General features: G+C 36.4%; 1 protein-coding gene across 12 annotated transcripts in view; it reads right to left on the reverse strand.

The window, feature by feature from the left end:
• The window catches only part of ABCC9 (ATP binding cassette subfamily C member 9), a 71,876-nt gene that overhangs the window by 35,894 nt on the left and 22,837 nt on the right, over positions 1-13,145 (reverse strand). For all 12 annotated transcript variants that reach the window (XM_052690686.1, XM_052690691.1, XM_052690690.1 and 9 more), the window contains 8 exons: positions 11,735-11,890; positions 8,729-8,863; positions 7,397-7,559; positions 6,753-6,793; positions 5,615-5,757; positions 2,887-2,995; positions 1,757-1,867; positions 714-786 (listed from right to left, as the gene is read on the reverse strand). In XM_052690686.1, coding sequence (XP_052546646.1) covers positions 714-786; positions 1,757-1,867; positions 2,887-2,995; positions 5,615-5,757; positions 6,753-6,793; positions 7,397-7,559; positions 8,729-8,863; positions 11,735-11,890 — 931 coding nt within the window. The remainder of the gene's footprint in view (positions 1-713; positions 787-1,756; positions 1,868-2,886; positions 2,996-5,614; positions 5,758-6,752; positions 6,794-7,396; positions 7,560-8,728; positions 8,864-11,734; positions 11,891-13,145) is intronic.

Genomic DNA, 13,145 nt, shown 5'->3' on the forward strand with positions numbered 1-13,145 from the left:
CATCACCACCATCATCAAAATAAAAAATAATAGTTTTCACACTTGCTATGTAGGTCTCCCAAAACAAATCTGTAAATACGTGGAATTCCTAGCCAAAAAATATTGTGGAGGCACTAACCTTACAAGGGGCAAACTGAACAACTTGAAAGATAAATTCATTAAAGACTCCTTGACAGATCACAGCATGAAGGTCAAGGAATGCACTGAGATGAAAATAGTTCTAGAGTGGGAAACTGTATTGAAGAAAGGCAGGAAAAGTATACTAGTTGTCTGCTGTATCCTTGTGCACTAACTTTTGCCTGCTGCTTTGACCAAAATCCTGGACTAGATGTACTCGTGACCTGAATGAATCTAGAATTCTCTCTTTCTCTTTCTCTCTCTTTTTTTTTTTTTTTTTACTATTTTATTCAAAATAATAATGACATTTTCTGCAACTATCATTTTAAAATTTATTCTTAATGTTTATGATCTTTCTGTTCTTATAAATATAATATTAACAATAAATTATACAAAAAATATGTAATTTTTTATCATTTAAAGCATTCTAGGTTAATGATAAAGTTATACACCCCATATAGTTTATAACCTTGTATAACATTTGACTTTTTTTTTTCTTTTAAAAAGTGTTTTATTGCTTATAGTAATGTTAAGAAATTGAATTAGTAGCATTCTGCTGTTATGTATTTCATATTTAAGATGTGCTTTTATCCTACCTGTTGGGATTCTGATATTTATATTGGACAAGGTAGCCAAACCACTTCCCCATGAAAAGTATCCATTGGTCACCTACAAAGAAATTGTCACGTATGAGACATAGAAAAATGTGAGAAGTGAAAAATAGAATGTCTAGTTTGGATTTAAAATGTGTTAATAAATGCCTTATGGGTATGATGACATATGCTCAAACACATGCAAAAAAATGCAAGATAGGTGAGCAAAGGCAGCCAAAATTAGAAATATAAGAAGCTATACACGTAAATTACATACAGTATGAAGTGCAATAAGGTAGTATGCTTGAGTTCAACTTTGTTATGCTAGACATTTTCATTTTGTCAAGTAAAAGATTAAACAATAAAATAAAGATAATAGGATCTCACAGGTGACGGTCTAAATACCATAGCTTATCAAGCAATGTGTCATTCTGCACACTGTGATATTATGGCCTATTCTGAACGGATTCCTAAAGCACTAACTGAATATTTTCAAGGTTTATGCTGGACACACCTGCTGATTTTGTTTGTTTGTTTGTTTTGTTTTGTTTTTGTGTGCATATGTCCTTTGGAGTTAACAGAGTCAAGAAGCATTATTCGCATAGAAAACAAGGACATGTGTGGGAAAAAATTGTCCAAAATGACTTAAAATAATGTAATGGTAAATTACGTGTCATAATAAATGACAGAAAATGACATAAAAGTTTTGATCTTGATTCTATGAGCAAAATAGAAGTATAAGAAGGGAAACTAAACAATCTCTTAATTTCTGCATATGGATTCTCTAGTTTTTGTTCCTTTAGACTCATGATGCCTGTTATTCCCAAGAAGATAAGGAAGCAGTAGAAAGAGTTGGTCTGAAGAGAAGTCTTCTCACTTCATTTTTGTTTAAAGTGCTAATTTATTTAGGGGTTTTTTGGCTTGTTCTTGGATTGGACAATTTTTCTTTGGAAAAGCAGCAGCAATTGCACTCTCTCTGGTACTGCTGTAGGACTGAGCAGAAGAATCTGCTGTTTGTAAAGTATGTATTGATGTTTTCAGACCACCTTGATTGCGATGTCATCTGTCTCCACAGGGCGTGTTTGCCTTCTTGATGACTGTTCATAGTTTTCAAGCTGATACCTTAAGGGCTGCCTCCTGTTGATGGCCTTGGTGTGCTACATAGTGAAGCGAAAGAAAAAAGTTGGAATTTGCAAGCAAGGACAGCATTTGGTTTCTTAGCAAAAAGAGAATCTGTTCCCATTTCTCCCAACACTCTTGGTCACAAAAAGAAAATGCTTTTCAATATCTATCATATAAATACTGCAAAATTTTAAATATTTTTAACTGAAGCACAGGAATTGATCTTTCCATGCTGTTTTCCCATGCATAACCATCTCACATTTCAGCTCTCTCAGCCTCTTCAAAGCACTAGGTAGATCTGCCCTACCTGAGGTAGCTTCAAACAAAGCTGTATCAGTAAAAGTGTAATGACATGTAGATCTACCATCTTAGCTCTTGGTTGTTTTTGTCAAGTTCTAGTCACATTTCAAATTACATCATTACATACAGTTTTAAACAGTTGAGGTCGCTAGCTTTAGAAAAACTTCGAAGTGTTTTCCCAAATTTTGTGGGTGTTTTTTTTAATGCCTATTTTATTTATGTATTTAGGTTGGCTAGTTGGTTTCTGGCTAAAATGATTCCTCAAATTTTACTCAAATTCACTTGTATTTAGCACATCTAGAAACAGCATTATGGAATGAATTTCTATTCCACAAACTTTACTGTTGTTTTTTCGATCTCCAGTTCTGCATTTCCCAAGGCAAGAATTGTTCTTACTTAAAAATGTCCAAAGTACTGACTGAGATTGTACTGACAATATACACTACAATCCCTGTAACTATACAAAATGCACCTGAAATAATTTTGAAAACTAAGAAGGCTGAATCATCCCCACATAAGTTTGTTGGTGTGTTCTGGTATTTTTACTACTATTGGCAATTCAGTAGAGCTTCAATGTATTTGAGGACTCTTCATGCCATAGAAAGACAAGTCCCTAAACAAAAGAGGCAAAACTGGTCAAGAACAGAATCAAGCAAGAACCCCAAGCCCCTGAGCACTATCAATAGGGCATTTGCCTCACACTGGGCTCTGAGGCCTCTCTGTTTGAAATTCATTGTCAAAAAACAGAACTTACAAGTCCTGTGTGCTTCTTACAGGATTCATAAGCTACAGAATTGTCCCCACCTCTCCAGCTGTCATCTCCAATCTCATCACTGAGGAGAAATTCATTCAGCTTCTGTACACTTAAAAAAAAGCAAACACAGGATGGTTAAATAAGCCCAAGATACTAAGGGTACATTTCCAGCCCAGACAGCAGGATACACCCAAAAGTATTCCAAGAAAAGTTTGCAGGATACATTCCTTTGCCTTTTGGACCATCTGTTACCTAAGTGAAAAATTATATATGCAGTAAAGGACACGTGAAAATAACTAAACACTGTACGGGAGCTGGAATTGAAGAGGAGAGCTAAAGTCATAGGATTTCTGCTTAAGCTCTGTGGGAATTATTTCCATCTCAGCAGATTTTTCTCTGCTGTACTTCCATGTCTACACACAGGACTTATATAAAGTAATTTACTTGCCTACATCCTCTGAAAATGCAAACGCAGTAGATGTATCCTGAATACAACTTTGGCATAAACAGCATTCTAATAAGACTGGATAATGCACAAAACTGCACAGCCATAGCCAGCCTCAGAGCAGCACAGCAAGAGTTCTCTCAATCTACTTCATAAAACTCTTTCATGGGAAATAAAGCACACACGTTCAATGCATTCTTCATCACAGAAGGACATAATTCTCCTTCTGTCCCATTTTCTTTAAGTAAGCCATAAGTATAGGGCTCTATCATTCTGAGGAAGGGATCAATATAAGAAATCACCTACCATGGTGAAATCATGTCACTTTGCAAAAACTAAAATCAAGGTGCAGGAGAAAGCAGGAGAACATATGGCTTTAGATCAACAATTTGAATATTAATATGAAAATAGGAAAGTAGACCTGTTGCAAGGCCTGTATCTTTATTCTTCATGAAATTATCAATAGCTGTTTAAGCTATGGAGACACATTCATTATTTCATAGTGCCAGTATAGCTGTTCATATCTTCTGTTTTGAAAAAGAAAACTTAGATGTCTAACTACTGTATTAGTATTTCAGTTTTTTGTAAGGATATCTGTGTCAAGCAAGAATTTCTCTTCAAGAAGAAAAGAAACCTCACTCTGATCATCACCCTAAGAACACAACAATCATTACTTTGTGTTTGAATGAGGACAGGTACTCACAAAAGCTTTCATGTTACTGGAAGTACTCTTTAAAATGAAATGGAAATTTGGACCAAAATATTAGGGCTTAATTAGAACACAAATGAGTGCATAGTTATATATTTGATTGATGGTGGACATTCTTCATTCCTCACTTGGAGGATGTGATGCTCATGGGAGAAAGATTACAGGAAAGAAGGCTGTCAAAAGCTGGAGTTTATTTAGGCAAATATGGTATTAAGTAACGTTCTGAGGGATGGCCAGCAGCGATAAGGAAAACGTCAGCACAATTTTGACATCAAGGCTATGCTAAATGTAGTGCAAAGATGTAGAGGCTAGTATGATTTATAAGGGAGAGTTGGTATTTTCCACTAGGCAGAAATCATTTTCAGCATAGAGAAAATCTCTCACATGATTCCCCTGCTGCTTTGATAAATAATATTTGTTTATTTTTTTATTTAATGAGTGAATGTGCTGCTGGTAAATTACAGCTATGAAGCTTGAAGTCCCCTTGACTACTATTCCAAGGAAATGTTGGGAAGACTAGTATGATCTTCATGTCATGCTAGTGCTTGGCATCTGACACGTTACTGCTAATCAGGCGTCAGATTCTACTCTTGGGACAGCTTGGCAGTGTCTACAAAAATGCCCCATAACCATGACTATTTCCATACAGTATTTACATACATAACCATGACTATTGCATCCTCTGATGCAATAAGTGAAGGTCTGAAATTTGTCTTACTACAAATATGGTCCCTTGATATTACATGGTCTATAACCAAGAAGCTGTTTTGTCAAGTTACTTGCAGAAGCAAATGCCTGGCACATACATGCTTCTGATGAAGCAACACATTTTATGAGTCCCTTTTTCTTTTTTTGAAATCTTTCCCACTTTGTGCCAGTATCTTTGCTGTCCTGCCATGCAGATCTCTTGCACTCAGCAACTAAACTCCCAAATGTCTGCCTTGCCATCCGTCCTCTACTGCACCTCTCTACTGCCATTCAGGAGAAAACAGAATTTCCTTTATAAGAAAAAGACCTGTAGTGCTGTTTCTCTTGTGTACTTAGTCCTTCAGCACCCAATGTTCCTCCAACCACCTTCCTGTCAAAGAGAATCCATGCTACTGTTGGACAATAGAGGTATGTCAATACTGAATTCTTACTCAAAGCACCATGCGTTTTGTGGAGAGGTCAAGTTTAGCCTGTTGCTCTTCCCTGCACCACCAGGGCAAATCTTGTGGGACAGCTCAGATCAGCCTCTCTAATCTTCTTCTGTGTTGGCTATAGCCCATAGAAGCACTATGTGAGAAGGGAAGCATCTTCATCCCAAGAGAGAACAGTGTGGCTCTGAATCTAGACATCCAAATTTGGGGGATTATAAAAGGAACAGAACATTCATCTGTCTCTGTATCATTCAATGAAGAGAAACTGTTATTGTTTTCTCTCAGGTATTGTCAACGGACATTGCGAGTCTCACCTTTAAACCCCGTTCCAGGTGAGCAAGTAGAAAAAACCTTTTCTGTAACACCTTCCTTGCTATATTACTGAATGTAGATATTCAAGAGAAACTATTTATAGAGTAAGCTGGGACCACTTACCTTACGATAGCCTTGACTGCAAAACGAACCACAGTGGAAAGCAGAAACAATGGTGTGACCAGGATGTGGAACAACGACAGTGATGCAAAGGCCTGGGCAGGCTGCAGAGGCTTGTCACTGGTGTATGCATAAGTCACAAAAGTCTGTCAAGTCAGAAGGAACAGGAAATTATGTATAAAGACTCTTGAATAAGATGGGTAAAGAAAGCAAGGAAATGTTTTGCTTAAATAAGGCCAATAACTGCATATCTCTGACATAATTCCAGAAAATTGAAGGGAAAAGTGACTCCTGTTACAATAAAAAAAGATTCAGAAAGCTTGCCAGTGATTTCAAGTGACTCAGACATTTACAAATGAAAAAAAAAATCTTAATAAAATAAAAGCATTCAGCTTTGTGAAGTCAAACTGTCAAGTACTGTGAAGTTTTGTAATTGATTTCAGTGTTTTGAGGAAGCATACAATGCAGACAAATCAGTAGAAATGTACTAAATGTTGTGGTTTTTCCCCCACAGTTACAGCACCATTAGATATATTTCACTCAATCCTGGTAAATATCACCAGCACAATCTGAGGAATGCCCTCAGATTTTGGTTTATGAAGAATTCTTACTGAACAGCAGGTGGTACGCCCTCCAGTTCGTTAGATTGAGATTTAAATGGCCAGAGTACAATCAAAAATTTATTTCATCTTAAACTCCATAGTATGCTTTCGTGAATACTGAAATGGTGGCTTACAATACACTTTGTAACAGGAATGATTTTCACGGTTAGGCAGCAGGAAAGTAAAGCCACCTTAAAAATCTTCAAAATGAGAGCTTCTAAAAACAGGTTTTCTTTCAAATTGATACAGTTATGTTGAGTTGATCTTTTTTTTTCTTTTTTTTTCTTTCTGTCAATTAAATCTTATATTTCCATTAGTCTTTAGTTAGTTAGTTTATGAACCCAAATCCCAACTGATGAAATTCCAGTACATTGGAATGGGCATTTCTAATAACACCACCCTCCAGCCAGTGGGTGCACTCTTCTGCTGGTTTTATTAACAGTAACAATGGTCCTGCAGTGGCAGTAGTGTCTTTTTATTTCCTCCCCTCTCTTTTTCTCTCCCCCTTTTTAAAGAAAAGTGAAAAGAAAAATTCTTACTGCAAGAACAGCTGCTATTGGTATGGCTGCATTCATAAAAACTAGGAATGGAAAAAGAACAAGCATCAGATTTACATGACATATATAAAATAGCCATACAATTAGTTCTATGACACAAGAAAAATCTGTCTATTTCCAATTCAAATACTTAAAATGCCAAAAAGAAAAATCCTTCTGCAGGAAGAAATTGCCTTCCATGACAGAGAGAAATCTTTAACACACAAATGAACAAGCCAAATAATTATTTCCTTTGTATACTTCAGTGAATTAGGATAAAAAGTTTTATGTGCATAATTGTTATGCCACAAAACTAAATCACCTATCAGCTCTTCTTCAGTACAGGAAATACAATTTCTATCTGACAATTATTTATCTTTGCTAATCTGTAATCTGCTGATCTGTAATCTGAGTTTCTGATTTTATTACAATTTGTAATGCCATAATTAAGGTGACAAAAAACTTTCTAAAGAGATGAAAACAATGTATTGTCAAGTTTCTATGCTACATATTTATCATATATTTTGTTTCAAGCGTGTTCCACATTCAAAAAATGTCATAGGCACAGTTATGTCTTGTTCTAACTGAAGTCAGAAGGAATGCTGACATGGAGAATCCATTTCTGAAAGCTAAAAACAGTTACTTACTGGAAAGAGATGTATGGAGTGCAAAGGTTTTGAGACTGGTGAGTTCCTTCATTCTTGTTTCCTCCACGCTCTTACAAAATATGTGCTCCCAGGCATATAGCTTTAATAATTTAATGCCTTTTAGTATTTCATTGGTTTTCTTTAATCTCTCTGTAGAATAGTCCTTCATTTCAAATGAAAACAAGAATAAGTAATCAATAATGCTTTGTAGTTTTAATGAGAAAGCTTTTTTCCATTTAATCTGTTGTAAAGTTCATTAAAGATATATGTATATATTTTGTTTATGAATTTGCACAGGCAGTTGTCACACTGAGTAAAATAACATGTAATTTCAGGCTCTTTGGAGATGTTAAAATACCTACAATCAGAGGGGAAATTAAATGACTCTATTCGAAGTAGAGAAGTAAAATATCTGACCCCCTCAGATAGAAGTTGAACCTCAGGAAGGTAGAATAGGCTGATGACATTCAAAGAATAGCCATAAGAATAAGAATAGATAAACGTGTAATTGCTGATAGAAGATTCCTTTTGGGATTCATACAGAATGGTCATGAAAGTAGGTGAGATGTTTATTCATATATTTATCTAATCTAACTAATTGCCCCTCTCCAGAAAACATTGCTCATATGTTTCGGTAAAATCATAATCCAAGTTATTTTGTGAGTCAGAAATCAGAAAAAAACAAACAAACAAACAAACAAAAAGAAAGATTGAGACTATTTCTGAAAGAGTATAGAAGATAAATCCTTTCTTGATATTGCAGCTCAAAAGAATTGAAGTGTACTGAAAATTAAACCTACTTGCCTATAATTTGCTTACTGAATATTAAGATAACAAAGATCGTTACATATTTGAAGACTCACATACCAAAGGTTGATCAAAAAAGTTCAAAGACCGTGAGAATAAGGTTAAGCATTGGACAAAGCATTAAAAAACATTTGTAATCAGTGACATAGACAAGAAGATAAAAAGTGTACAATAGATATTAATCAAACAATGTCAACTGAGTTTTAGAGAATGCAAAAGCTTGGAGTGAGAGTATAGAGTCTCTAGCCATTTCAGAGGAGGACTGTACACATTCTTTAATAATGTGCTCCCACAATTTATCTGTCATTTGTACTAGTTGGTAACATCCCATGACATACAACATTTTAATTCAGGAATAATATCCTTTCATGGAATTGAACTCAGATAAATCTGTGCTATTTGGGAGAAAACAGTCTCTGCAGAGAAGGCAGGTCAGGGCCCACATACTTTTTCGAATTCTTATCTGACAAACACAGGGAACAGGTCCTTTCCAGATCAGAAGAACCACGAGAATAAATTACTCACCAGTGTACTCTTCTGAGCCTCAGCCAACTTGGTAGCTATGAAGTACTGTATTGGTGCTAACAGTACAATTACAGCAGCACCAACCAAAGCACTGTCTCCAAGCAAATTATAAAGTAGGATTACGCCCATTATTATCTATGGAAAAAAAAAAAAAAAAAAAAGAAGCATGGAAGAAAATGTACATTTAATACATCCAAATGATAGCAAATATTATATATGCATATATTCTAACAAAAAAGCTAAAAGATTCACAGGAATCAAGTGAGAATTTATTTCAGGAGCTCACATTTAGAAAGTGAAATTAACGTTGAATTGTAGAAAGAAAATTAACATATTTATTTTTGAACACAAACTACATGTTTTGTTTTAGTACCTGTCAGTACTGATTCTGTACAATATTTCTACAGAACTGAAGCAGCATCAAAACGGTTGGTTCTTGCCCCAAGGCATTTGACAGAACCACTGGCCTCAAGTCTTATTTACACTAGATCTCCTTACATCACTCTGGAAGCATTCAAAGGTCTTGAATGCTGTCATGAATCACTTTTGCCTTCTGTCCTCTGGGTCCTCTTCAACTGGAGACAGAGGCGCGTCTGAGACAGGCACCAAAGCACAAAGCTGCACAAATGTGCAGGGAGTGACACAACCCTGATCTTCTACTTCAATACTGCATAGTTCTGTAGGAAACTACCAAGATGCTGGCTGAGCTCTACAAAGAAGATAGGAACACTTTCCACAAAGGTTCACTTGGGAGTGATTTTGATGCAATTACTGTGATTCTGGTGCCAGAGCTAACACAAGTTCTACATCATCAAGTATTTTTATATAAAGCTCCACTTCAAAGTACAGAGATATCCTCAGTGATAGCAGGACATTTGGAATTAGTTCCCTACTTTGAGTCAGATCTCTCTTTAAGTCCATATTGTTAGACAGTATCAGAAATAGTTACCAGTGGAGTTCGACATTTTGAAAGCATTATTTAGCTTTTCAGGCATCTGCAATGTAAGCTAATGAACCTAGATACCTTTTTCTTAGCAGAATACTACAAGGTTACAGGTTATTTCTACTTGGGCTTAAATCTGAGCTCTTAACTCTTATGGTGGGTTTCATCCTACAATGTGTTGTTGCCCTTGACAACAGGCCATACATTGGTAGATGCACAACATATTTCCTAAGGTTAACCAGTCCTCAGCAGTCTATGGACAGTTACACTATCATTAAGCATGCTGTGCAGATAAAAGTTTGGTATTTGCTATAGATTGCTCTTCCTGAGGTGGGGACAGATTTGACAGTAACTGTTTCTTGGGACATTTCTTGAAGCTTATTTCCTTTGCATAAGGCAAGACAGGATAGTCCTCTCATTTTTATTTTTATTTTTTTAAATAGCAGTATGGTTCTAATCCAGCCCTTATTTACCAACGATTATTTCCTAATCTTCTATTTTTTTTCTTTTTTCTTTTTTTCCAAAGAGCAGATAGTTGAGCTCATCAGGCATTCTGACATCTTACAACAAGAAAAGTGTCACTGACATCAGCTTTATAATACTTTGAGAAGGAAATAGCATATTTTCCTTCTATTTTTACTGTTGAAGCAGAGCTGTAAAATAATCATTACAATTAATAGAGCTTAAGTGCAGGAGCCCTGTATAGCCCAGGTCACAGATGCTCACTAAGTTACTCATTAGGTGCAAATTCATGGGTGAAGCTATGCTCATTCTTGAACAAAGCTGTGGTCAAGCTGTCCCTGTGCTCAGTCTTCTAATTCCCTGGGGCTGAACTACAGGAACCAGTAAAATAAACAGAAACTTCCTCAAAAAAACCTGTTAGAGTACTGGTGAGGAATGCCATTACATTTCTTCAGCAGCTGAGACAGAAACTGTTTATTAAAGAAACAGTAAATGGTAAATTTAATGGAAATGTATATTCAATTATTCACTAGCTACAGGAAACAGACCACCTGTTCATTTAGAAACACTCCGGTATTAGCAGCAACACTTCCAAATAAACCTGAGGAAACCAAATAAGCCCTCTCATTATTGACTTATGACTTAAAATAGAATCCTCTGTATTATTTCAAACTTCTGTTATTACGCAAACTTCTTTTGTCTTTTTCTCCATGAATTATTTTATCACCTAAACCTTACCCTATCCTAAAGTATACACATAAAAGCAATATTTGTTTCCATTAGTAGTAATCATATTGCTGACTATTACAACAGCTTATTAGAACAGTTCCAGGAGTTTCAGCAAAAGTGTGGCTTCTGCCCCTTTTTTAACTTGTTTGGAGTTGGTGGGATCATATGTAGGTTAGAACCATTCCATTTCCACCAGAAACTGAACTTTTGGAGTTGTTATAGGGTTCAGGCACTGTGGAAAATAAGTATGGCTCAGGTCAAGTTATTTAGCCACTTCTGAATATTTCCTTTAAATTAATAGTTTTTACCTTGCCTTCTCACACATGCTTTTCCTTCTTTCCCTGCCTTGTAGATGTTTGCAGTAACTAAGCTTGTTTAGATCAGAGCTCCTCTGAGCATGTTGTTCAGCCCAACAGACCTTCCATTAGTCAATAGAGCAGAATTCAATTCCTTTTCATTCCAACCACTAAGCACAGCTACAAGTAGGCACTGCAAATGCAATGCTTGGCACTGCAGAGATGCTGCTTCCATGCGGCAGAAGAAAAAGCAACAATTTGTGTCAGTAGGGGAAGACAGGTGAGCAGAGAAAAGACAACAGGCTATCATCTATCATCCATAAAGTTACAGATTGTACCCAGGACAGCAAAATCCTAGTAAAAAAAATCCTCACTTTACCAGTCCCCTGAGAGACAATCTCCCAGCTCTGGGAGATGATGGGCCACATTTCTGCTTGTCAGTTCTCTTCCTGGCAAATGAGTGTGAAACCTATTGTTAAAGGTTCCCTTTTGGATTAGGTGGTAGTCTCACAGATGTATACTCTTTTCTAATGGGCTGGAGGATCCCAGCATTATGTCCTTATTTTGATGCTCTACCTGAACAGGCATAGCCCACAAATTGGGGCACAGGAACAGGAACCACATTAATTGATTTGTTTCTATGGCAACCAAGTTATTGATTTGTCCCAGTGTCATCTCTCCCATGGACAAGTTGGATGTGGAAAGCCGCAGGATCTTATCGTATATCATTGCCTGTGGAGGGAATAAAATGGTATCTATGAAAAGGAAGTCGTTAGAAAACAATATCAGCAGCAGGATGTTTCAAGCTGCAGTATTGGTAATTACCTAGCACAGCCTTTCTCTCACTTGAGACGAGGCAAAACAAGAAAAAAAATGAGAGATAACAGACTTCTAAAACCTCCTAAAGCATTGGTGTTTGATGCAGACCCAAAACAGAACAAAGACAACAAAACATGAAAATTCAGGAGACTGAGCAAAGAATTTTTTTTAATAAACACTTGGTGAGGCTGGTTTTCTGTGGCACTGTTAAGGAAATTATTATTTCCAGTGCAATAGTTGAGTTTATATTCCTTCATACTTCTCTCCTGTACCTGGTCATCTATTCCCATAAAATATGTCGGAGCACAACAGGGTTTAAGGTTAATTAGTTATCTACCAGAATTTTAAAGACAAATACTGTGAGACTAGTTGCAGCTATGATCAAGTATCACAGTTGTGTCTTCAAGGAAATTTTAGAAAAGATTTTTGCTCTTCACCCTGTTTTATCTGTGAGCAGGGTAGATTCTGTAGAATTCCCATTTTGACAACTGGGAATCATAAAAGCATAAGGAAATGATGAGGTGCTGTTTCTTCACCAAGTGTATCCTCCTGTGTTGAAACAGCTGCATCAATCACAGTGCAAGCACAGAGAGAAGCCTTCACACTGGTACAGTATTCTGTGGTTAGCTACACCTGGGAAAACATCAGTTCCAGCTTCAGTGTTGCACAAATTCCTGCTACTGTCTGTGGAGTTTTGTCTGCAGATGTCCTGGCTACAGCCCAAACTGAGTTGGAAATTCTGGCTCTTGTTCATAAACATGACTTTTATAAAGGGTAAATGGATGCTGGCTTTAGACAGTTTGGGGGAAGAATCACAGTAAAATCTGTAAAATCTCTGTAAAATGGCATAAATGTTCAGAATCACCACTCATGTTGCACGTACAGTGCCCCAGTAAAACACAGCTAGGGCAAGGATATGGCTGGTAACTCTGTTGCAGTCAGAGTAACTCATAAGTAAATACAGAGGCAAAATAATGCTGCTTATCTCCAGATTACTAACACTTTTTGCAAATATATGTTTATAGGTGTGCAGAGTGAGTGTTACACTTCTGCATATCATTATAATGGTTCTATTTTTTGGTAAAAAGAATTGCTGCCATCAGTTTAGCAGTGGTATTACCGTTTCCAGTTTTCTGCATAAAAATATAGTCGATATCTTCTCTCAAAC

This window comes from Tympanuchus pallidicinctus, unplaced genomic scaffold (assembly GCF_026119805.1).
Source record: "Tympanuchus pallidicinctus isolate F22 unplaced genomic scaffold, pur_lepc_1.0 scaffold27, whole genome shotgun sequence".
Lineage (NCBI taxonomy): Eukaryota > Metazoa > Chordata > Aves > Galliformes > Phasianidae > Tympanuchus > Tympanuchus pallidicinctus.